Source organism: Eleginops maclovinus, chromosome 19 (assembly GCF_036324505.1).
Source record: "Eleginops maclovinus isolate JMC-PN-2008 ecotype Puerto Natales chromosome 19, JC_Emac_rtc_rv5, whole genome shotgun sequence".
Classification (NCBI taxonomy): Eukaryota; Metazoa; Chordata; class Actinopteri; order Perciformes; family Eleginopidae; genus Eleginops; species Eleginops maclovinus.
Genome location: NC_086367.1, coordinates 18,520,813 through 18,546,559, shown reverse-complemented (window position 1 = coordinate 18,546,559; position 25,747 = coordinate 18,520,813). Strand labels below are relative to the sequence as shown.

Here is a 25,747-nt window from a genome sequence, read left to right as displayed (position 1 = left end):
TCAGATCGTATTATGCATTGCAGTTTGTCGGCCAAAGAGGGAGATGTTAACGAATCAAAGAACGGCATGTTTGAGGACCCTGCTAAGACGGCTTCTCAAAATCCCTCTCAGACTCATTAGACACTCTTAAAAGTGCCTTTCATTTTGAACTTTCATAATTGTCCACTGAAAATGTAACAACCTAATTATTCAAAACTAATGATCCCGTGTTCCTCCCCAGAAGACTGTGTGAGCCGGGCATTAGGGTGAAATTAAGCACTTAGAGACTACATCGTCCAATCACACAGAAATTGTCAGCCAGAGAGAGAAAGATATATAGACAAATCAAAGCAATAAGAAGACTGCAGCGATGCAAACGACTTACAAAGCTGTATATTTTCAGGACATGGCCTGTGTCTTCAATCATTAAAGGGGCCTATCATAATAATTTGTAGGTTCATATTTGTGTTTTGTGCCTCTACTGGGACATGTCTCCATGCTTTAATGTTCAAATGTGCTGCAGCACCTCTTTTCACCCTCTGTCTTAAACCTTGATTAGCTGGCCGTCCCTGTTGTGATTGCGCAACCTCTTAGAGATGTCCCGCCTATCATAGATAGATAGAATCGGAGGATGAAACCCTCTTTATTTGTCACACACATGCACACAGCAGAGCACACACAGTGAAATTAGTCCTCTGCATTTAACCCATCCTAGTACTAGGAGCAGTGGGCAGCTATTGTGCAGCGCCCGGGGAGCAATGGGGAGGGGGGATTGGAGGTGTCCGGTGCCTTGCTCAAGGGCACCACAGCAGGGCCTAGGAGGTGAACTGAGACCTCTCCAAGTAGCAGTCCACTTCCATATTTCAAGTCTGTTCGGGGACTTGAACCGGCGACCCTACGATTCCCAGTCCAAGCCCCTACTGACTGAGCCACTGCTGGACACGTACAATGTGTTGGAGCTCTAGCCAATAGCAGCCCGAGTGTTGCATGGTGATGTCACTATGTACTGGAAGTAAACAAAGGAGACAATGGAGGCGTTTCAGGCAGGGTGGAGGGTGTGGGATTGAAACGGACTCTGGAGGGAACTTTGGGATTTTAGCCTTAGAATACCATTTACATGCAATACAGCACACTACAGGAAAGGGAAACCCCCCAAAAGCATAATAGGGCCTCTTTAATTCACAAACTTCAACAAACTAAGGATGACTTTAAGCATCTGTACCAGAATGCCCAGGCTGGTGGAGTAGAAGGGCGAGGTGAAGTCGATGACTCTGCTCCTGGCAGAGTTGATGGAGAAGGAGCTGACAGCCATGTCTGCGGTTCCACTGAGCAGGTCCCCGACCAGCCCCGTCCAGCGCCCCGCCCCGCCCACTGCTCCGTACTTCCCGTCTCCCACAATATAAAGGTCAAAGGTGAAACCCATGTCCTCAGCCAGTTTCTCTAACAGGTCGATGCAGTAACCGTAGCAGCACTTCCTCAGGTCCTCCGGTAGTTCTGAGAGAAGAGACACGATAATAATGTGATGTATATATTGAGGGGTGGAAGAAGTACTCATGTTTTGTACTTAAGTAAGAGAATGAATACTAATCTGTAAAAATACTCAGTGACAATATTATAATGCAGTAAAAGCACATCAAACTATACTGAAGTACCAAAAGTACATGTGAAACCTAAAAGGCCCATCAAATTAAATGACTGGATTATAATAATAAATGCATCACAGCTGGTAAATGTGGAGCTAACTGTAATTAATGTATCACTGCTGCTGAATATGTTAACCTATAATTATGTGTCAAGGTTTGTTTATTACATGATATACATATTTAGTATTAAGTAATAATCTGAGAGTAACCAAGTGGTCGAATGAATTTAGTGGATCAAAAGTACAATATTGCCTTCTCAAACGTAGTGAAAAAACTCAGTTAAATAACAAGAATCTCAGAATTTACGTACAGTAGTTGAGGATCCGATTTCACCACTGTGTTTACGTACACTTTGGAAATGAACTCGTCCTCGACCGTTGACTATCGCTCATTTGAAAATTGTTGATAGGTCTCTTGTTTGTTTTTATGTACACCAGCGCCTTGGCTATAGGAATACACTAAGTCACTCTTAAACTGGGCTCGGAGAAGATGTACAGAATGTACAACAACCTTTGAACTATGAATAAGAAAAAAGAAAGAGTTGGCCCGATAGAGAGGCTGTAAAATATAAATATATATATATATATATATTTACACTTTATGCCATTTGGATTTTTCTGGCAAACCTTTTTTGCAAACTCAGACAATCAAAATTCCGCAGATTGCCAATTACTCCTGAAACTTGGCACAGAGGTCTGTAATTTTGCGAATTCCTATGTCATCTTCAATACAACTTTTATTAGCCATCTTCCATTTGCCGATTAAAGTCATCGAAAGTTAAAATGCCTTACACTTTACTGCTATATGTTAGACTGCCTGTATGGACTGCCAATACTCAGAGATATAGAACCTTATATTGCTTTGACATGAAGACTTCATCTCTTATTTATAACATGCCTTTAATCCTAGAAATGAAGCTGAAGCGGTAGAGCTGGGCCTTGACATTGCACCTAGTATATTTTTGAACCACACTGACCAGCCATGATCCCTTATTGATTTTTCTTTAAAAAAAAATCCACTTCAATCTTGTGTAGGAGCAGTACAGAATTTTACAGCGATATATCAATGAGATCCAAGCCGAGAGATCTAACAGTTTACATTAGAGAAGATTCGGGTTTTCATAAATTATAACTGATGGATCATACCTCAAGATGAAATGTGTTTCTGACAGGTATTACAGGCGATTTCAGCATAGCAGTGCTCCAACACTAGGGTATTTTTAAGGATAAATGGCACAGCAGAACTCACCTGCTCCCTCCCAGTCTGTTACTGTCGCATTGGGGTTGTGCAGCTGGTTGAAGAGGTTCTGGATAATGTCGGACCGGTTGGTTCTCGGGTCCAGACAGAGCTGACCCGCTGGACACAACCCGTCCTCGTCCACCTCCCGCGTGAAGACAAACGGGTGCTCCACCAGCGTCACCACCCTCAGACGGTGACCTTCAACCGAATCTCCCGGCCTCCAGCGACCTCCAGCGTTACTGTCCCCCTGACCGTCCCCTCCCCTCACCCCGGCTCCAAGGCCTTGGCCCTGGCTGCTCCCGAACCCTCCCACCAGTCCCAGAATCCCCCCTTCTAGCTCCAGTCTGCCACGGGTCCACTGGCCTACTGTCACCCAGGCCGGCTGGCCAAGAGCGCCTCTCTTCAGGCTCCACACGTGGAACAGCTGCGAGGAGAGGACCCGGGAGAGGCCAGGATCCACCTGGATCAGGCCTGTGGCTCCGGTGAAGGAGGTGTTGGAGAGAAACCTCGGGGGACAGAGAGAAAAACAGACACTAAAGATCCATGTTGTTTTTAAGAAACACAGACTGCAGTAATACACAAGGCTCAGTTGTGGAAAGTACATTTACTTTTTGCTAGTATTTTTATACAATTCAAAATCTATTTTAGGAGGCAAATACGATCATTTTTAATCCACTTCATTTTTGAGCTACCTATTACACATACAACCACATAGGATGCTGATATGAATCCCTGCTGTACTACTTAGAAAAAGTATAAAACTGGCTCCTCATTGACAAACTCAAATTCTATAATGCTCTAATAAGCTTTAATTATATTATATTGTAAAAACAGTTGCAGTTGTGAGTACTTTTGATACTTCCAGTACATTCTGCTGATAATAATTCTGTACTTCTATAGGAATAAGGACTTTTAACATGTAATTGAGTATTTAAAGATCATAGTATTTAGTCTTCCTCCATCACTGACAGCCCATAACTAGCAGGGTGGAAAAATAAATACAAAAATCTGGGGGAGAGGCTAGGAAAATGTTACACATGATGGTACAGATGGATCATGGTCTGGTTATGGAGCTTTAGCCGGCCGGATCTCAGATGGGTAATTGCGTCTCCAAGAAAGTCATAATTAAAAGTTAATGCAGTGCAGTGAGGGTCTGCTCCTATCTGCCAGTCCATACAGGCAGTCATTGCCATTCGTCTCACTCGCCCGGTGGCCCCACATTGGTCTTCACAGCGGAATAAATTATTAAGAGCAATTCCCGTTCGCACATAAAACTGCCCTGGCCTCTTGAACCGTGCCGGTATTGTTAGCTCACGTCTTAGCATTTGATCATATGGAAGTCTCCAGGTGATGTCGTCCCGATGTGAATCCCTTCAAGTACTGTTTGATCATGTCTTGATTAGTATGGGATTGTCAGGAGGTCACTCTGTATCACATGTTTAAAATGTTAAAGTATGCAGGGATCACTGCATTCTGTACGGGAGTTGATCCGTGCACGGACTGTTGATTATGTCTGGGTCACGGAGAGAAATGGCAAGTTTTCCTTCCTGTTAATAGAAAAGCCGAAGCCCTTTCACCGAGCAGCAAAATAGATTTCCCTTTTGCTCTTTGTTTTATTCTCTCTTTTCTTTTTCTCCCTCTCTCATCCCCAAGTCATATGTTGAATTGATGAGTAGTATTGAGCAGGGGAACTTTTCACATCAAATCTGGATATGTGAAGGAAAATAAAAAGACTACATCGATCATGAGGATCATTAACTTCACCTCCAAGCATCGGCTGGAGTAAAGCCTGTCTGCACCAAACAGAGAACCTAAAACATGTAAATGTATGTACAATTCTGAGTGTTTTTATCATGCTTTTGATCATTACCCCTTTTCTTTACATGGTGATTTACTTTAACAGCACAATATCAATTTACAAACCCATTGGATGCACCATAATTCTAAAGAGCTGGTTAAAAAAAATGCCTCTGATTTGAAAATCATCCCGTTTGCATGCTAACTTATGTTTCCTCATCAGCAGCTCCCTCTGTCTCTGTGACCATAAAGCGGAAGTGCTAGCCTTGCCTTGAGCTGAAATCACTCATGGTAATAGCGCGGCTGAATCATCATATCCCATAGACAGCAGATTCATCAAGCCAACCCACTCCAGACTCATATACTAGGCCGTAATGGCTGCGGCTGGCTGCAAAAAAATTAACCATGGGCTTCACTTTACATCTCTTATGTGAGCAGAGAAGTGCCAAGCCCCCTTCCCTTGCAATTTGTCACATTTTTGGATTCATGCCCGGAGATAAGAGTGTGAGATAGGAGTGTTAGATAATACAGACATCAGAGCAGGGGTGTGAAAAGTACGGCACACTTTCATGAAGCGCAGCGTGTTAGTCACGGATTTTGTTGTGCTGCATCGGGCCAGAGGCTGCATTTAAAGAATGAAGCGGTCTGATAAGTCAGCCAAGTGGTGTCAGAGAGGAATGGTTTCCTCTCACCAACACCTGGCCCCAGCTCACACACACACACACACACACACACACACACTCAGGAAGTAAATGTCAGCAGAGTGGCCGGTAAATGATGACTCTACCATAAGAGAGTCCCCGGCATGTGTCTCACTGCCGTATCACTACATCTGCTTCACTTTGGAGGAAAGTTTACTCCCTCTCTGTCTGTCTGGGATGATAGGAAGCTTGCTTGTTTCAATGGTTTTAATCTCTTCGGGGGAGATGGAATCAGCGTTGGCAGATGTGTCGAGTGAGATGACACTGACTGGCAGATTTCACTCTGATAACAAAAAAGCCCCCGTCCATTTCCCAAACCATTGTCTCCTCCCTCACATCCTTTCCCACACAAGTTTCTTCTTCCTTTTCTTTGACTTTACTGCCATTCTCCGTTTGCCATTTCCTACTTCCCTTGTCTTTCATCCATCTGTATCTCTTTGACTACTTTCTCTCTAATGTATTTTTGGAGATAAGCCCCTAGGGATGTTTTTATTCTGGACATTCGGAAGAACAACATCAAAAGTGGCCAGTTTTTTCATTTTTTTTCACTGTGGATTTATCCCATATGGCCACCGCTTTGAATCAGTACCATTGTGCAGCTTTTGCTCTTCGCTCACACCTTCCTCTCTTCCTTATATCTCCAGACATCCTCTTTCCCTCCCTGCCTTCATCGCTCCGTCCCTTGGGCATTGAGCTGTTAATTGCCTTTTCCTTGTGGAAGTCTCTTACTTCCTTCAGCTTTGTCAGAGCTCTCCTGGGCAAAAGCATGTCAGGCTGTTGCAGTGTTGGGATAAGAATCAGGGGGTACACTGGAGGGAGTGGACTCTAGCTGGACCCGCATGAATAATGCGATAAAGCGACTTCTTTTATCGGTCTTTCACAGGCCAGAAACAAAGGTCACTGATACTAAATTGGGGAGAACTCCTTAATAAATGGTCTATTCTGTTAGTCCAGACTACGTCCTAATTGCCCCTGTATATAAAGATAGGGACTATCCCTGGTGTCCTGAGGAAGTTTGAGTGAATTTAAAAGCATTACTTTTTGTTTTCTTTATTGTGTAGCCACACTTACTGCTCTGTCAGCCTGTGCTTAGCCATAGTTATGTTTTTGCTAACATCTGCACTCTTAAACGCTCATGAAGACATAGTGATATTAAGCAGGTATAATATTTATCATGGATATTGTAGTTAGTATGCAAACATTTGCTAATTAGCCCCAACTATGTAGATGCACTTGAATAATTATCATTCAATCTGAATTTATCTGGTCATAAATCAATTCTTTGGACACATGTATTTGCCAGATGATGCCACTACAATTCACCCAGTGTTCATCTTGAATATCAAAATTCATAGTCATCCTTTCAGTAGCTATCAAGACATTTTCTTACAATCTTCAAAGGTCTTCCTAAGGTTAATGCACTACAGGATAAGTCAGTGGATTACCAAATAGTAAGCTCCATCCTTTAGGGATCATTAATGTCCTTCCAAATTTAAATCAATCAATCCAAGAGCTTTTAAAATGTTTCAGTCTGCACCAAAGTGGTGGACCAACTGATCAGACATTGCCATCCATTAGGCTGTGCTTTGCTAGCATGGCCAACATTGGGCAATTTAATCACATTAAACCTAATCAACTTTTGTAAACTTGGATAATAAATGCCCGATAATATTGCTTTGTAACCCCAACTCCACTTATTTCCGCCTCTGGCCCTCCATGCCAAATTGTCTTGGCATCCCAGCGCTCAAGTTAACTGCAGAAGGAGGAAAGGCTGTGAGAACCCAGCTTGTGATTATGTGGGTGGTGTTGATGATCACTCTCAGCTGGCAGGCATGGTGTGTGTTCAATATTTGCTGTGGGCCAAGCTCATGCCACAAATCCTTCTCTCACTGCATCTACATGACCACAAAAGTCGGATACATGCTGTTTTATCCTTTTGCACCACTATAAAATATCAATGTCAACCTGCAGAGGAGATATACTCGACTCTGGAGTGAGTCTATGGCATTTGGCTTCAGCACTGCACTCAATATCATCCACAGAAGAGGGGTTGTAATGTATGCAAGGGGTTTTTTTTCACCCCTTTTACTGTGCACACATGTCAGGATTAAGTTATTTCTGTTTTAAGTGACAATATTTATGGTTTAATAGGTATTTCAATGTGATTTTTTACTACTGCCTGTGTGTGAGCGTTATCACAGAACACACCTTGACAGAAACCTTTTAAAAGCTGCAGGAGTTGAAGCAGCAGCAACAGCGAAGGAGAACAGACAAAAACTCCCAGGTGCCACTCTTCAGATCTGTATGCCATAAAGACCTCCTCCCCACAACGAGAATGACAGCGCTATTCAGAAAGAGCCACCCCCGTGGTGCAGAGGACAGACAAGGGCAGCAACCAGAGCATGCAGTACCACAAGTGGAGCCAGCAACTCCTCACAAAAAATCCCAGGGTGTCAGTCAGGGAGCTAACGAGCTTAAAGAAAATCTAGTGTTCGATGGACTCGATGGATTTAATTGCAGTTTGTCAGTGTCTTCCATTTATGATTTAACGGCATACACTTTTGGAACTAGCTTTTTACGTGACCAGGAGGTATTAAAGAAAAACTGGTTGGCCTATTGGCTGCAGGGAGAGTAACTGTCGTCCAATCCTGATCAGGCCACAACCAATTCTATGTGGCTTAAAGCTATGTGTTTCATTCTTGGAAGAGGAATGTGTTTTTTCTAACATCCACAAATCTCTCGCTGCTGCAGGGTACCGCTCTGAAGCTGACATCGCTCAGGATCTTTAGAAAAGTGCCACTAAACTAATATTGGTCTGTTTTAAAATGGGCCCTATTTTGCTGATCAGATTTATATTTAGTGCCTCTACCCTGACATGTTTACATGCTTTTATGTTCAAAAAGGTCTTCATTCTTAGCCTATCACGTAGAATGTGTTGGAGCTCTAGCCAGTAGAAGCACAAGTGTTACATAGTGGTGTCATTATGCTACATAAGTAAACAAAAGAGTCAAATCAAGGATTTCAGGCAGGGGGTGGGGGAGTGTGTGGGAGCCTTTGAAGACAATTTACAAGCACAAACCACCCCCCAAAAAAAAAATACTACAAGAAAGGCAAAACCCCCAATAATAGGGCCTCTTCAATTCATCCTTAAGGGCAGCTTTACTTAGAGTACAGAGAGACATTTAAAATGTATTATGTAAATAAATGTTCATGCTTACAAATGTTGACAGTAAGCTCTGTTGATTATCTATGGGTAACAGGGACACTACTTAAAAAATATACCTCTGAATCAGCGTTCAATCATCAATTCAAGAATCATTTTCAGTATTTACTTCTATTGTAGTTGGGCAGAGGTAGATATTTCACAGGCAAATATCTGATGCTAGTCCCAGTTAAAAGTTAGTAAGCCAATAGGAAAGTGAAGGTTAGTTAGCCAAGCATGCTATAACACCCTCTGAGTAATCAGTCGTCAAATCCTGAACATCCTACATCATTCAAAGGAGAGGCGTCTTGCCAACATGAGCCGTCTCTCCTTCCCGAGTCCAGCCAGAATAATGGCAAGTGACCGGACTGTCAAACACTCAGAGCGAGCATGAAGACCTGTAACCCCAGCACTTAGTACATCGCTGTGTGATTCAAATCATGACAAGAGTAATGTGCATAGTCATGTAGTAACATAGGCAGTGCTTAAGTCATAAATTGCACTTAGCAATGGCTCATACGTCAGTCAGGACGGAAGAAAATGAAGAACACTAATGTAGGGCGCACCCTCGCGTCAGACAAATAAATACTATTTCATTTTCTTATTTATGCTCATATAACCATATCAATCGTTTCATCTGTCAACAGGCTAGTTAACATGTCAACTTCTCCACAGTAGTGATACCACCCACGGTTAACGCTTCTGGACCTCCCGCCTGTATTTACACCCGAGTGTCTCTCATCTTCAGCTGGTCCTTCCACTCCTTCTGATCTATCGCCCAAGCTGATAAAAGCTGCTTCTTGAAAGTGCCCAGGGGGAGGCTGTGATTTAAACTGAGCACACCTCCTCCATGTCTCTGTTGAAGTTAACTTGGGTGTTTGGTACGTGTGGTTTAAAGCACTAGTTCAGTGGCTTTCATAGTTCATAGTCATAGTGGAGCTAGCTGTGGTGTAGATGCTAGAATGTGTTTCATTTCGAGAAGTGCTGCCAGATAGGCTTTTATTTAGTTTCTTTCAGTCAGCTGTTGTGAGTCAGTGGGAATATGATGGCTTCGGAACAATGTTTTGTTTTCTTTGTTTAAAGATTTAGTGTCACCTGCAGCCTTTTCCTTTGTTTCTCGCCTCACTTTTTCTCCTTCTCTGTAGCTTTTGTATTCTGGTAATGAGCAGAAAGCCTGTCGCTCTGTAACTTTTACCTTCATCAGCACGCTGAACGATTAGCAATAAATCAGCCGAGTGATGCTTCCATTACCAGCGTTCATACGCCTACAGGGTTCGTAACATATACTGATTTTTTTTATTGAGAAATTTGATTTAATTGCACTTTTAAATTGGAGTCGCACAAAAACGACCTGCAAAGGAAGATACCACTGGAAGTTAGGGAGATCATTTGCTTTCCTGTAATGCGGGTGAACTGACCCTGATACAGTGATTGTGTGCGTTTACCTGGCCAGATATTGTCCTGAAGAGGGAAGCTCGTGCCGGTTTTTGTCGTAACAATTCACCGTGTTCTGAATCAGGGCAAGCTCCGGCCTCACCATGGTTGCCGCAGTGACCTGCACGGCCAATCAACTGCAAAGCATCCCTGATGTAGAAGCTGATTGGCTTGCGGCCCACCTCCCCGTAGGCAAGTAGTCCAAGGGGACCTCCCAGAGTGTGGAGCGAATCCGGAGACAAGGGATACCCCATGATCCACTGCAGCGCTGGTAGCGATGGAGCGAGACGCTGAGCAGCCCGCAGGACGGAGGAGAGACACTCAGGGTCAGATCCCAGGAGGAGGACAGAGGAGATAGGAGAGGGAGAGCGCAGGAAGCGGCCAGATAGGATCTTAAAAGCCTCCTCTTCCCTCTGATCCTCCTTCTTCTCCTCCCCGCTCTCCACCCTCCTGCTCCCACCCCCGGAGATGAGGGTCAGGTTGATGATGTCCCACAAATGCCAGTTAGAACCGCTGTGCTTCAGCAGGTGAGACAGCAACCCTTCACCCCCTTCCTCCCATCCGGGGCAGACCACCGCAGCTCCTCCCAAGCCGCTGTCGCTTCGGCCACCTCTGTCTCGGTCCCCGTCTCTGCCCTGCAGGACCGCCAGCAGCAGACTCCCCAGGGTTGACGGAGGAACACGGGCCGACATCATCAGGTTGAACTGGTTCTATAAGAGAGGACAGAAAGGAGAAAAACAAACAAAGAGTTCAAATAAAGACAGATATGGGAAGAGTGAAAGAGGTAAACGTAGCAGTAAAATGATGGACGAGAAAACAGAAAGGGAGATCAGACAGGAAGAACGGAAAACAAGAACAAAACAGAGATTAATAGGTATCGCCAAACCCCAACACCTCCGGGCAGAATAACATAAAATCACATTAAACGCAGCTTTTATGAGCACTGCAAAAACAATCCCTGTTGCCGCAGTAATTCCCCACCACACTGATCAAAAACAATCAGTCACATTTGTTCATTATCTCTCACTCCGAATGAGAAGAGCCGCGTGGATCCCAACAAGGAGTCAATGATTCGCATCTAATCTGCAACATCACAGTTGGCTTGGCAAGACAACAGTGGCATCCACAGTTCATCCAGAAGCTCGCATTTCCAAAACCCCACTGAAAACACTGGCTTGTTTCATGCTGTTCCAAAATGAATAACACTGTTGTCCTTGAATGCAGCTCACAGATGGACCTTTTCCCCCTCCTTCCTTTGGGACATCTATCCATTTTTTATCCCATCAGTCCTCCGGGCAAGGTTGAGGGGGGAGTTTGCTTTTATATAGAGACTCCAAAGTTTGGAGACTTAAGACTACCTCATTGAACTGAGATGATAGGTATGCATTACACACGCTGCTCATAAATACCCTCCGGCTCATACACATGTTTAGCATCTTCCTAACGTATGCAGATGCAGGCACACACATTGCTTAATTAAGTCTGCACATATGTGGTTAATCCATGCAGGTAGAGGAACTTCAGGAATACACACGTGTGTCTGAAGATGAAATATGTATGCCCAAACCATACGCGTTCATTCAAATGGAAATATCCCACCCAGGAGTACAAAGTAAACAGAGGGACCCTCTGCTGAAAGTCCTTCGGTCCCTAAAGAGACTTAAAAAAAAGGAAAATATTTGACTGAAGTCTGCAAAGACACGGCTGAATTAATGCAGTGTGTGTGTTTGTCTTTTCCCAAGAGAGGGTAGATGTGGGACAAATGAAAATAGGCCTTTTCGTTTGAACTCAATGGGGGGCCAGGGAGGTAGCAGGGTAGGGGGGAGAGGGTTGTTGATGAGACGGCAGCAGGTGGCAGAGAGGGATAGAGATACCAAGGATGTGGCTGCTACAGGTGGGAGTGTTATTCAGCATATTACTGTCAGGAATGATCATGCTTATTTTGCCAAAGGACCCCGACGAGCTCAAAATGTGACAATAGAAGATCAACAGAGCAGCTGGAGGAATTAGCAAGTAAATCTATACTCCTATTCTGAGTTGCTCTGGGGAGATCCATCCATCCCTTTAATAATAATGCTTGGCCAAATATTAATGAATGGGGATGTTATATTGCTGAAGACAGCATGCATAAAAAATGGAAATGAGACATTTTCTGCACAATCATGCTCCGAGAGAATGCAGCTTGTAAGAGAATCAGAGATGGATTATAACATTATATATCATTGTCAAATTAATAGTTATAATCATCATCTGCGGTACGTCCCACAGCTGTGTCAGCTGTTTCAAACCGGCGCTATTTTATTATTTATTTTACGCTAACAATTACTGCTCACTTGCTTGACTTTAAAGAGTGATTCTTTTACAATTTCATTTACATTTGAGGCATTTAGCCGGTGCTCTTATCCAGGGAGACTCACAATGAGCAACGGTAGAATTACTCCAAGAGCGGGGACGTGAGAATAATAATAAGAGCTAACTTGAGAATAACAGAAGTTGTATTTGTAGTTGCCACTGGGAGAAGAGAAAGCAAATTAAAGTGAATAAAGGAGGAAGATGTGGGAGCTGTGATGTGATTCTGAAGCGATGAAGGGATGTGAGGCTTTCTGTAAATACAGGAGTTTTAGCCCATAGGATGCGGAAGGACTGGAGGAGGTAAGGCATATTCAGAGACTCTGTGGGCAATGAAACGTGACCACAGCAGTGGACTTCTTTTTTTTTAAAAAGCACATTAAAAAAAATAGATAGTTATTGCCTATCGAACTGCAGTCCCTTCTTGGCTGCATTTTAAGGTTTTGGCACAATTAATTCTAGTGATATATTAGAGCATTTTCTGCTGTGCTTATACTGTAGGTGCAAATGTGGTGTAAAGTACTTTAAAGTCTTGTTTTTCAGTATGTGCATTAATAATAATGAAAAACAGCATCACGTATGAAATATAGCTTAAAAGTTATGAGTAAACTCTCACCAATAGCTCTGTGCATTGGAACTACATGGAATATTTTTGGACCTAAGTTAGAATATGAGTCCAACTATGTGAATTAAAGGTGCTCTATTGTGCTTATTGGGGTTTTCCCTTTACCTGTAGCCTGTTTTTGTCAAGGTGAATGGTCTGCAAAGGATAAAATCCCAAATGTCCTTCCAGAGAGAGTTTCTTCCCCCCCCCCCTGACATCACTATGTAAGACTTGCGCTTCTATTGGCTGGCCTTCCAACACATATGTGATAGGCAAAGGGGTGGGACATCTCTTAGCGGTTGACCAATCACAACAGAGCCAGCCAGCTAACCAATCAGAGCAGACTGGGCTCTGGTTTGAGACAGAGGGTGAAAAGCAGGAAGTCTGAGAAAAATAAAGAGCTTTTTGAACATGAAAGCATGGGAACATGTCACAGTAGAGGCACAAAATACAAATATGAACCCCTTTAAAATCTTGTATAGTTTGGCTGTTTGACTAAGGGAGCCCACACCCGTTTGCCTACGTGTCTTCTGTGAGAACACATAACAGGACTGAATCAAAAAAGTAAACTACCTCATCCATTTCACTGTGGCAACGTCATTGATGGAGCAGGAATGCAAATGCATAGAGCATTAGCAAAGAGCGCAGTGGGTGGTCAAAATAAATGTATTGACGCAGCGATAATTTTCACAAAATCTTCCAAATTCTGTCAGTGTCATCATACTGGTGTACCGCGTAGGCATCTGATAATCCTTCAAACACATTCATCTGTCACCCAAACTGGATCTGGATTTTATTTCATTGTGTCATCAGATATGTTAGCATCACAATCCCATTAAGGCAGCCCATTGTATTTGAAATGTAACAAAATGCTGTTTTTGGTCTGAACGTATGCTTAGTCTCAGGAAATTAGAAAAGCATGTTTTTGGCTGGATTTTTTGGGGGGCTGGCTGCTGAGTATGTCACTTTCTGAGCTAGCCTCTGATTCTAACTTAGAAAGAAGAAGACTAGCCAGCCTCTATTTATTTCCCATAGTCAATGCTCTTTCCTTTTACACACACACACACACACACACACACACACACACACACACACACACACACACACACACACACACACACCACAGTCACTGTTCTTTATGAAAACAAATAAAGAAACGTCTGCCACTCGTTCTCCAAACAGGCCGAAATGATCTATAATCAAACAATGACAAATCCCTACATGTATAGAAGCGTCTTGAAGTATTTCATAAGAACAATGAAATCCCTGCCACTCATCACTCCAGCTTAATCCAGCGTGTCTTAAAAATAATCTGGCAGCCTCAGTGTTTATCCCTGTGATATGCTGGATAAAACGTATGTGTGTGTAATGTAGCGTGTGTGTCTGCATACACTGGCGAGAATGCTTATGGTGGATTTTCAAGTCAGCTGAGGATGTCTGCAAGAATGCGTGTGCTTTTGCCTTGGGGGGAGGTCGGGGTCAGCTTTGCTGCTGCACTTATCCATCATTTTAATTTTAAATGTAATTTTGATTTCCAGTAGACCTTCGGAGACCTTATTTGAGTTTTGCTCTCTAGAGGAATGCAAGCTGTTTTTTTCCTTCATGATGTCACAGTCTAGACAAGATAAAAGGTGGCTGTACCGTCTGGAAACTGGAAAGTTTTCAAACTATTGGCAGTTTTTCCCTGAAATACAGAGGTATTTGTAGGATTTCTATTTTATAGTGTTCAGGGACCAGCTTGACAGACACAGACTTGATCCTGTCAGACATGGTGCTGTCTAAATCCAGCTCTGCTGCTCAGGTCAATCCAGACCCAGCCTGATCTTTTACACCGGTCTTTTTCAGGCTTGGTTAGGAATGTAATAGCTGTTTTCTCTTAGCAGTGACACATTCTGAACCCATAAGGACCTCCAGTGTGCGTATGTGTGTGTGTGTGTGTGTGTGTGTGTGTGTGTGTGTGTGTGTGTGTGTGTGTGTGTGTGTGTGTGTGTGTGTGTGTGTACTTTTGTCTGTATGCTCTTATCTGTTTTTCTCTTCTCAGGTAAAAGCTCCATCCGCATGCATGAGATTATAAAGGCTCTGAACTAAGAATGCAAGATAGGCACCGCTAGAAGGGATGTCAGCATTATTCAGGTATGAAATATAAAATCCATACCCCTTCTCACACATCTGCAAATTAGAAGCCTTGAACTGAACCTCTGCCTCTGCTAAACAAATCCGGAGTGTTGTTTGATGCGCTGGCCCAAAGACTTTCACATCTTCAAATGAACTGCGTGTGTGCAAATACATGCACTGAAACACTCACGCACAGACAGCAGACAGGCTTACATGCAGAAGGCACGAGTGCAAGTACGCACAAATACAGTACACACACATGGTGTGAATACTCAAGCATAAACCCAGAGGGATCTGTGGGCAATGTGGAGTAAGCAAGCCGACAAGAGTGTGTTGAATCAGAACAGGAGGGAGCAGCTCGCAGTTACTAAGCTCATTCCTTATTTAGGCCTCCAAAAGAAAAGCACCAACACTTGGAAGGTGTGCAAGCAAGTGCACAATGCCAGATAGAAAAAACTCTCCCCGTACAAAGGAGGAGAAACAATAGCACCTGTACTCAGAGAACTCATTAGAAGCAAGACAAAGCAGGAAACAAAGATGTGGGACGTGTGTGTGAGTGTGTGTGTGTGGGATTTGGTGGTTAAGGCAAGGTAAAGATGTAAGCTGAAAATCTGAAAAAGGGAGTCGGCCCTCCACAGGTTCTGGCTAGGGATCTCTCTTACTTGCTGCAGCTTGACTTACAGAGAAAGCTCACTGTAGCCCCGATCAGGCTTATCATTGCATCATGAATTGCTTGCATTGAGCAAAGCACAGTGGAGAGAGTGAGGGCATGTTTGTGAGTGGTCCTCTCTGTTACATGCAACCATGTGGACCTCTATCTTGGCCTCTGAATGGCTGCTTAGCTCCCCATTCTGTCCAGAAACAAAGCCCATGGCCAGGGCAGCACTCCAAACAAGACCACTTCACTGCACACATTAATATTTCACCAGGTGAGTTGGCTGTGTGTCGGGAGGATGGATGCAGAGATAGGAAGAGAGACAGACGGAGGGAGATAGGTGTTTGAATATATGTTTGAGATGAAAGATGGGAAAGGAATTGATACATGGTTTAATATTTGTGAACAAAAGGTAATGGTTTGCATCTGAATGTTGCCGAGAGCAGGGGAGGCGATGATGGTAGTTTGCGGTGGCTCGAAGAAGCCTGAGAAAGATCCTCTCAGCGGGGGTTAGTCTTATATTTCAAACACCCATAATGAGCACTGAGCCTATATCGTAACATGAAGTAAGACTAAAATGTCAGAGCAGATGTGGCCACATGTATACGAAATAAATCATTTAAATCCAACCTAAGCAATTTGATTTAACCTGCAGTGAAGAGCAAGCACTTAAACATTAGCCCATACTAAATAAATAAAGAAACTGTAATTTTTTCAGATTTTGTCTCACAGTTCAGATAAACAGCCGTGATTGAATAAGGCCAGCCAGAGTTGTTTGCATAGTTAAATAAGTAATACATTCGCTGACCATGCTGTGGCTAACCAAGCTGTTTGCCGTGCTGTTGCGTAATTGTATGCAAATAGCATTGTTTCATTTTCTCCTAATTTACTTACGTCTCCTGGTGCTAAGTGTAATGTGGGTGACTTTAATCTTACTCAGCCATGCTGCCGGGGACTGGAGCTAAGCTTTGTGGGGAGAAAAGAGGCTGCTTCTGTTAAACACATGTGCAGCATAGGGCAAACGTGCAAACGCACACACACCAGACTGCAAGAAACACAAGGGCAGTGGCAGTAAATTACATTTACGTGCTTACACATGCATGAAAGTATGCCACACTTGCAGTTGCGCAGAGAACACAACTGCGAAGCAATTAGCCACTTAACACAGCAAATGACTATGGTTATCTAAGCATAACAGCCTGTTGGCACACAGAGACACAGTGATAAGCAGTACGATACACACTATTAGCCACCACCACAGGACTGGCCGCAGATTGAAAAAGTGGCTAAATCTTGTTTCACAGTGAACAGATGATGGAGATGGAGCAGTGTCTCTTTGATTGTAACTGTTAAATTACATATGCAAATGCCTTGCCTCGATCAAATTCCGCCCACCATCTCTATACGGTGATCGAAGCGGAATAGCATGCGGGAGATTGTAGCCCATGGGGGAGCGTGATGAAACAGCGGGCGAAAAATGTAAAGAGCACAAAGAATAACATTTGATTAGAAGAGAAACGGTGGCTCGTTCATGTGACTATGTGGGAACTGCTGGAAGTATATGTGTGTCGAGTCCATTATTCGTAAGGACCTTGTTAGTTTCTCTGGTGGTGTGGCGAGTCGGGAGTTTGGGGGGTTAACAGTTACATCGTAAAAACACCATTGTAGTCGTGAGCTATGGTGGGAAAAGCCATGAAAGACTTCACAGGCCATGTCTCCTCTTTTCCTCCGGGCTCCGAGTTTATAGGGATCATTCCGAATGGGAGAAAAAAGGCTGAGAGAAAATGGGATTCACGCATTTTGCACATTGGTGTCAAACCAACCATAACGAAGTGGATGTGTGTGTGTAGCTGGTGTTGGTAAAACTGTGCATTTGTGTATGTGAATACAAAGTGTTTGTCTGTCCATGAGTGTGAGAGTGTCTTGAGGAATATTTGATGTGCTGTGTGTGTGAGTGTGTAAATGTGAATGTGAATGCCTGTGATTTACAAACCATTTGATGGAATATTGTTCTCAGTGTGGCTTCAAATTAATTTGAATGATCAAGACGCAGAGCATTCTCCTGCCTGGAGCATTTCAGGCTACTGGAGAACTGAGGGAACCAGATAACTACTGCACACTCACACAAATACACACAATATTACAACGCACATTTCCAGACTGACTGATCACATACTCAAACCAGCCAAGTGCTTTGGGCTTTGTACATTAACCATGAAGATTTTTTTTTTGCTACACAATTTCGAGTCACAGTTAAATGAAAAGGCAAACCACGGGGAATTAATAAAATGCATATCAAAGCATGCAAACGCTTCCCCGCTATTCTGTACTAAACTAAATGAAGTAGGCTAATCTAGTGCAGAGTGTTCACTTTCATTATCAGATGACTTCTGATTTAATGAGCCTCTACGGCCCGCGAGTATCTTGATGTCATCAATAATAATCTGATGGAGGGAACAGCGGGGGGACTGAATGTGCTGTTCTGGACTGGTTAGTCAGGTCTCTAGTCAGCCGATGTTAGTGCTGAGTGCACCGCTAGCATCGGTGAAGGCTGTCATCCCAGCATGCTGCATCGGCGCCTCTTTTGTCAGGAGATCCTTTGATCCCCTCGGTTACAGGGATACAGGCCCATAGCAGAAAATATGCTGAATGGATTCATGTATCATCCTCCCCCTGCAAACAACCTATGGCCCTCATTATTTATGATCATAATAGCTGCTGTTATTTATTAAAGAGAGCGATTGTTGTCCTTGCTCTATAGACAATGTTGTTTTCTCTGCTGGAGAGAATAATATGTGTCCCTTTCGTGTGGCCCTGTGTGTGATATGAGGCGGGGTACTGAATGTGATGGTGATTGATTCCCTTGTTAAACAGTGGAGAGAGGTACAGCGGAAGGCTAATCTGAGTTATGATTGTCGATGTAATCGCATTTTCTCCCCTGACTCATCCATCCACTCTACAGTAGCACATACATGCCGTATTCTGATTACGTCGCACATCTGTCAATACAAAACACCGCACGATGGAGCGGCAGCGCGCGTCCGTTCTTTCTTAAACACCTTCGGCTGAGTTTCCATCCCCACGAGTTTCAGCATCATAACTCCCCCTCCCTTCCTGCACAACTCAGTTTTATCTTCCCTCTCTCGCTGACTTGCTGACCTGCTGGAGGTGGTGTCAAGCATTTGCAGTAATCATGGCATCATGTTCGGGGCAAAGTAAGCCATTTATGATGTTCCAGGGCTGGCGCCGAGGCTGTCAGGGTAGAAAATGGCCTCTTGCTGAGTTGTAATTTGACCATCAGGCAGCTGGACCGATGAGATGGCAATATTATTTAGTTACCTTGGGAATGGTACCAACAGTTCCCAAAGTACAGACGCAGAGGGGCGTGATGTCATTAACAGTCAGTCCACGGGGAGCATAGCCGCAAACAGAAAGAACTTCGGGGGGGGGGGCACCTTTATTCACAACACCCAAACAGTGAAAACACGCCATGCCCATAATGAGGTGTCTAGAGCTTTTGGCACCAGGTGTGTGTTTGAGTGTGTGCGGTGTTTCTTAAAAGTGTGTGTGCGTTTGTTTTGGTGCTCATATGTGTGACCGAACAACTTCTTAATGGAAAAGATCCCTTTGCGCCGGTCGTGCTGAATACTGAATCTCAGACCCGACTTCCCAGGAGTGAAATAATACATCGAGAGAGATGGAAGTCATTTAGGGGCGGTGTGTTTGTGCAAGCAGAGAGTGTTGAGTGGAGGGTGTGTGGGTGTAAGAGGGGGTACGTGTGGGTTTAAGGATGGATGGGTTGGCGGTGAGTAAATGACCTGCCTTGATTTAGCCTATCAGCTGCGCTCTTCACCCAGACTCCCTGATATCCCCTTCCATCCATCTCTATAAAAGAGAGATGACGGAGAGATGGAGGGCCAGACGTGAAGAGGGCGATAAGATGAAACTGCACAGAACTGTGTGAACGGTTTCAAGTGCAAGAGCGGGCATAAAAGGGGCTAATTAGAGACAAGGGAAAAAAAATTGGGCGCAAAAGTGACGGACACAGAAGAAGTGAACAAAAAGACTATTAGACTCAATTTGAATCTGGGGTGATTTGTATGACAAACGGCACCCTGTTCACGCCAGAAGTGCCTCTCTAATGTGACTCTGAGTTCCAGTCGATTGCGGGGCCATTTGGGGTGAGTTGATTTGGGGCACAGATGAACATGTTGTTTGGCCTCAGCCTACTTCTGCTGAGGCAATGATCAGAATATAAAGAAATGGAGAGTTTCATTCCACGGCGGAGTATCAACTCATCTAAAAATGATGACGCTTACTCTCAAAATGATTCCAGGAATCAATGTGAAGCCCATTTAAGATAAGTATTATTAGAAACCTGAGTCATCTGAATACCTTTTAGCAAATTGTTCTGTTTACTACATTCATATATAGCATTTTTGCAGAAAATTAAATCCTGCAGCAAAATGTCCTTGTGGTGTTCCGCTGCCATACCAACCCAATCCCCCGTACCCCACCCACCCTCAGGAGAAGCACTTTAAGATTACTGATTTGTTCTCAGTGTCAACTTAGGTTTTCAAGAAAAAGGCTTGAGAAAGTGGCTCAGAGAAAGTAATTCTTAAGGACATGAACTGTATTAGAAAGCAGGGACAAGGACATGGATTCAGGTGCCAATAGAAACAAATGCAAGCAGCATGGCAGGACCGAGAACAGAAACAACCTTAAAGGAAAATCAAAGTTTAGTACAAACTGGGTCATACTCTTAAAGTTATACAATTGTTCTCCCCAAAGTTATTGCTGAGATCTTGGAAGAGACAGTGTATGCTTCAAACCAACGGTGTAACCATATTATTTTGTAGTAAAACCTAAAGTGAGAGCACTAAAAAGTGATACCAATTCCTCACAAAATGTGTATAGAGAGATACTCTCAAAACTCAGGACCTTAAACCTATTGATCCAGGTTGTATTAAACCAGAATCTCTCTTTAAAACTGGTCTTTGCTCTACTGGCTTTCCCATCCAGACACATAAGGCCACACACACCTTGTGCATCTGTGCCTGTCATTAGCTTCGTCTGCCAGTGAACTGTGCTAATGTTGTTCTAATTAATAATCTTAACTCCTGCAGTGGCTGCTGCAGCACTAATTCAAGATAAATGTAGACATTTTTCGCAACATCAACCATTGTAATATCTATATTTAAACCTTATTTTCTCCTGGGGTGATTTGCTGAGCACGCATGTTCTTTTACAGCAATGGACTGGTTGACACTTTACTCAGAGAGCAGTCAGAGGGCTGCACAGCACAAGCTCATCCTTTTAACCTTGACAGGAGTAAGTGCCTGTCTCAAGGACAGTACAGGGGATGTAAGGGGCAAGGAAAGAGTGCACTCATTCGTATTCTTTCGCAACGACAAGTTGAGGGATTCAAAACAATGACCTTGGCAGCCAGCTGTTTGTCCCATAAGCTGCTACATTATGATTTTGCATGCTTCTCACTGTGTTTTTCATCAGAGCCTAAACTACAAAACACAAACAACGGCCGTGCAGCTGTCAAATGCAGATTTCAAAATGGAGAAAAAGTCTCTCAGGAGAAGAAATATGTTGTCCTTTTACTTCCTATGGGTAAAAGTGAACCACATTTTTGTTTGCAGACTGCTCGATTATTCACCCGAACAGAGGGGAGGACAGCTCACTCTTGGCTGTTGTTGATCTCAGGGTCACACCACTACAGAATAAGTTTCACTGCATGCCTGATGCAATTGTAAACCTTGTGATGTTGTTAAGAAACAAACTTTCTGATGCAGTAATAAAATAGCTTGCCTAGGACCCCAGTGGTTTCAGATACTGTCGGATAATCAAAGAACAACATTTCAGAAACAGTTTAACGTGCATTTATCCTCCTTCCTATCAAGAGGAAAGCAGTGAATCCCTTCTTGCTCATTTGCAGTATTTCAGTAAGTAACACCAGGTTTGAGCCCCATCTAAATGCATAAATGGTGAATGTATCTGATGAGTTCAACGCGATAATACGCTGTCGCTGTGCTCACTTAAGGAACCAATTACATACACAAATTTTTTTCTCTCTGGGCTAAAGTAGTGTACTGAACATACCCTCGGGGGGATGATAAAGATTTACAAAATCGGGGGTTACACTACAGGAACACTGCACTTAGCATAACCCCTGAGCCCTGTTTTCCTTGTAAATATGCCATTAGTCATGTTGATGACTCATCCCTCAATACAGAGGTCTAATTTTATGTAGCAACCTCTCCCTTCAGATGTAACCTTTAAGGGACCTTAAGGAGGCACGTACATGGGTTTTCACAAAGGTGCTATTGTTTCATTTCTATTAATAACACCGGAATGAAACAAACATACACATAAAGCTGCCTGCACGGAGGAAAATGTCAATACAGCTGCCTCATTTCTGATCTGTTATTACATCCGACCCTGTTTATTGGCACTTGCTTTGCTGATGCATTCGTCATGGTCAGAAAAAATGAGCTGTGTGCCTGTTTTTAATCCACAGGGAAACAACACATGGCAGAGAGACGCGTCCCAGGAAAAATGAAAGCATTACATGTTTCAGCAAATGCACCATAGCGAAATATGTTAACGTTCAACTGACCTTACCTCTAAAGTGGATGAAGAGGGACGAGGTCAGGGTGGTTAGATGGATCATCAAAACATCAGACTGACAGGAGACCACTGTCGACTCCTATTCTCCAACAGACAGTCATTGTTGCTTTCTTCTTACCGTGATCTTAATTCTTCCCCAAATCTTGTAGCTATTTTTGGATCCTGACGTCTAAGTCTCTAAACCTTTAAAGGTTTCCTGTGGCTGTAACAAAGGTTATGCCTTTACTTTTGTGCACTCTTCTTCAACCCTTTCTTTGTCAGATCATTGTTAAAAACAAACGTCCTCGTGATCCATCCACTGGTTTGTGGAATTTGTTTCTTTGAAGTCTGAAGTTTGGGTTTTTAGCGATCGCCAGCTTGGTTTTTTGACAACCAGAAGTGACACTAGAGGTAAAAACTAAACCTGAACAAGACAAGACACAAGGTAGCCACATCCTAAAGCACACCCTATTTATTCTAATTTAGTCTAAACGTGACTATAATTTACCAAAAAAGACCCCAGGGTTGTTTCTTGTCTATAACACTGACACATGTAAACTTCACAGGGTTCATTTAACAAAACAGAACTTCAACCTAAACCACAATTTATCCGTTATCCTACCCTGCTGGTTATTTTAACCTTGCAACCTTGGTAGACTACACAAACTAGCTTCAACCTACTTCCCCTTAGGCCTCATAAACTAATAACTTCTCCTTATACTAATACTTCCTTGGGCTGTCACTGTCAGTCTGTTTAGGTTATTAAGTAAAATTCATTTAGAAATATCCACCATGTTAGCATAATATCAAGTTAATTAATGAAGGTACTTCAACCAGATTTCCACAAGGAACCTCAAGACTGACTCAAACTCAGGAGCCATTTTATTATCTTTGAATGTTGTTTAGTAATGCACATTTGCCATTGGTGAAATAGCCCCAAAGTTATATTGAAAACAGATACCTGGGGCATTTGGACACCCTGGAGGATTTAGCAAGTACGCACATTTTCTGAACAGTTTTTCTACAGGGAGCACTCAGTTTCATTTATTATAACTGGAGGTATGTTGGGAGAATTTCTGGCAGAATCTACATGATTATAAGCCAACAGGACTATAAGACCCCCCCATTTCCATGCTGATATAATCACTACACCATTGTTGGTTATTTGGCTTCCTTCCTTTGGGCTGCAGGAGAAATAAATCCCTAATCTGGCTCTCTGTTACCTCTGTTTTCAGTATTAATTGCGGCATCAAATAAATGGGGCAAATCTCTGCACTAGGTCCTAATCACTTATCTGCCATTAGTGCTTCTAGCCGGGGGGTATAATTGGAGTAGTTCATAGCCGTGGAAAATAACTTTGCGTTATCATCAACAAAGGCGCAAGGGTGGCCCACTTAGAGGGGGGGAACTATTGTCAGATGAATACAGGGATTAGATGGCAACTTCTCTGGAGCTCTATGTTGAATGTACATATTGGTATGATAGTGTGTGTGAAATATATGCCTGGGTTTTAATGACAAAATCAGTGGTGGAAAGTAACGAAGTTCATTTACTATTGAGTATTGTAATTAAGTACATTTTGAGGTACACACTTTACTACAAATATTGTACTTTTTACTCACTGCTGATATTCATTATTAGTTACTTTGTAGGTTTGTAGGGAAAAATCATCAACTAATACATTATAATCTGCTATTATGACTGAAAATACCTGGCTGTATAAAAAGTTACTAATGTTATCTCATCCTTTACCATTTGCAAAATTGTAACTAATAGACAGCGCATCGCTAATTATAAACAAGTGAAATAATATAGTGGATAATATTCCCAAAATTGCCACTTCCGATACGGAGTACTTTGAGGTTTTAGTGTGCTAATACTTAAAGGTGCCATAGAAAGCATCTATCTGGTATTTTAAATTGTTCTCTGACGTCTACAAAGCAGGTATATAACTTTGGTTGATCCAAAAAAAGTGCAGATGTGGTTTTACAGGCCCATTTATAACCCTATGATTTGATCCTAGAATGAAACAAGCTGAATTGCCTTATTTGGGCGCTCATTTAAATAATGATGACGAGCTCTGCTCTGATTGGTTGGTTTACAAGGAGCAATCCATGGCTGCCTCAGAGCCCACAGATTTAAGTGAAGTTCGCGAAACCGTGAGAGATGAACCCTGGAGGCTATTGGCATCCAACCTTACATGTTTGAGCCTTTATCGGAGGAGGGAACCGATGAATTTGAAGAACAGCCAGTTGGTCGGAGGTTGGAGAGCAACGTTACGGAGTGGTAAGTGTTAGCGGTAGTGTTTCCAGCAGCTGGTGTATGCAAATGTTGGGGCTGAACTACCGTGTGTGACGTAACACAAAGGGATTGTTGTAACTCGCCCGTTTTACTGCTGTGATATGCATATTCATGATTTGCACGTGAAGGAGGAAACAATGGTGTTTGAGGTTCACGGTATTGTCAGTTCAATGTACCGAACTCTCCTTATTCGACTATGCCAAGGTAAATACAGTTTTCCATTCTATGGCACCTTTAAGTCACATTTTGAATGCAGGCGGTTTAACAGAGTATTTCTACACTGCAGTATTATTACTTTTGCTTAAGTACAGTACAAGATCCGAGTACTTCTTCCACCACTGGACAAAACCCAGGTCTGTAATGCTTGTGTTAGTGAATAAAAGGGCATCAACACTATGAAAGCGTATGTGTTTCTGTACCTGCGTTTACGCTGAAATAGCAACAGACATATCCAGAAACAAAGTCAGTCAGAGATAAGACCCAGACTTGCCTCGGAGCCAGAGACCTAGTGCCTCTTTTGGAAAACCCAGCGATAGCTACTGTTCTGCTGCTCAAAGCTAAAGAGCAGGAAAAGAAAAGGGAATAAAGAAGAAGCAATAATCTTTCTGTAAATGCCAGCTCAGAGTTTTAAAACACTCTACAAAGTCACCTCCAATTTAGATTAATAAAAAAGATTGCATGCGTCAGATCTTCCTAAGTAGCGGGACTTTTCGGAGCCAAACTTAATTTCCTCAGTTGGCAAACACCTCGGCAATGTGCAATACCTCAATTAGGACGGAGCAGGTGTCAGCCAGTATGATTTGTGTGTGTGTGTGTGTGTGTGTGTGTGTGTGTGTGTGTGTGTGTGTGTGTGTGTGTGTGTGTGTGTGTGTGTGTGTGTGTGTAGGTCAGCAAAGTTACGGTTGTGTACGGTGACATTTGACCCCATTATGTTCTAACTGAATGAAAGCAATATTCACTGATCTGTAAAATCTTCCCTCTCTTCTCTCTCTCTGCAGCTGCATTTCAGTCTCAATTAAAATGAAGAGCTGCAATTCTGAGCGTTGATTGATGTTGATTGAAACATGTAAAGGGCATCAAAGAGCAATGAGAGCTAGTTTGTGAGCCCAC

At 43.0% G+C, this 25,747-nt stretch overlaps 1 protein-coding gene across 1 annotated transcript in view; it reads right to left on the bottom strand.

Annotated features, from left to right (window-relative positions):
- The window catches only part of LOC134881030 (glutamate receptor ionotropic, NMDA 3B-like), a 70,027-nt gene that overhangs the window by 26,454 nt on the left and 17,826 nt on the right, over positions 1 to 25,747 (bottom strand). Inside the window, 4 exon segments of the mRNA XM_063908134.1 lie at positions 1,202 to 1,473; positions 2,871 to 3,367; positions 10,007 to 10,116; positions 10,118 to 10,705. Of these exon segments, the coding sequence (XP_063764204.1) occupies positions 1,202 to 1,473; positions 2,871 to 3,367; positions 10,007 to 10,116; positions 10,118 to 10,705 (1,467 nt within the window).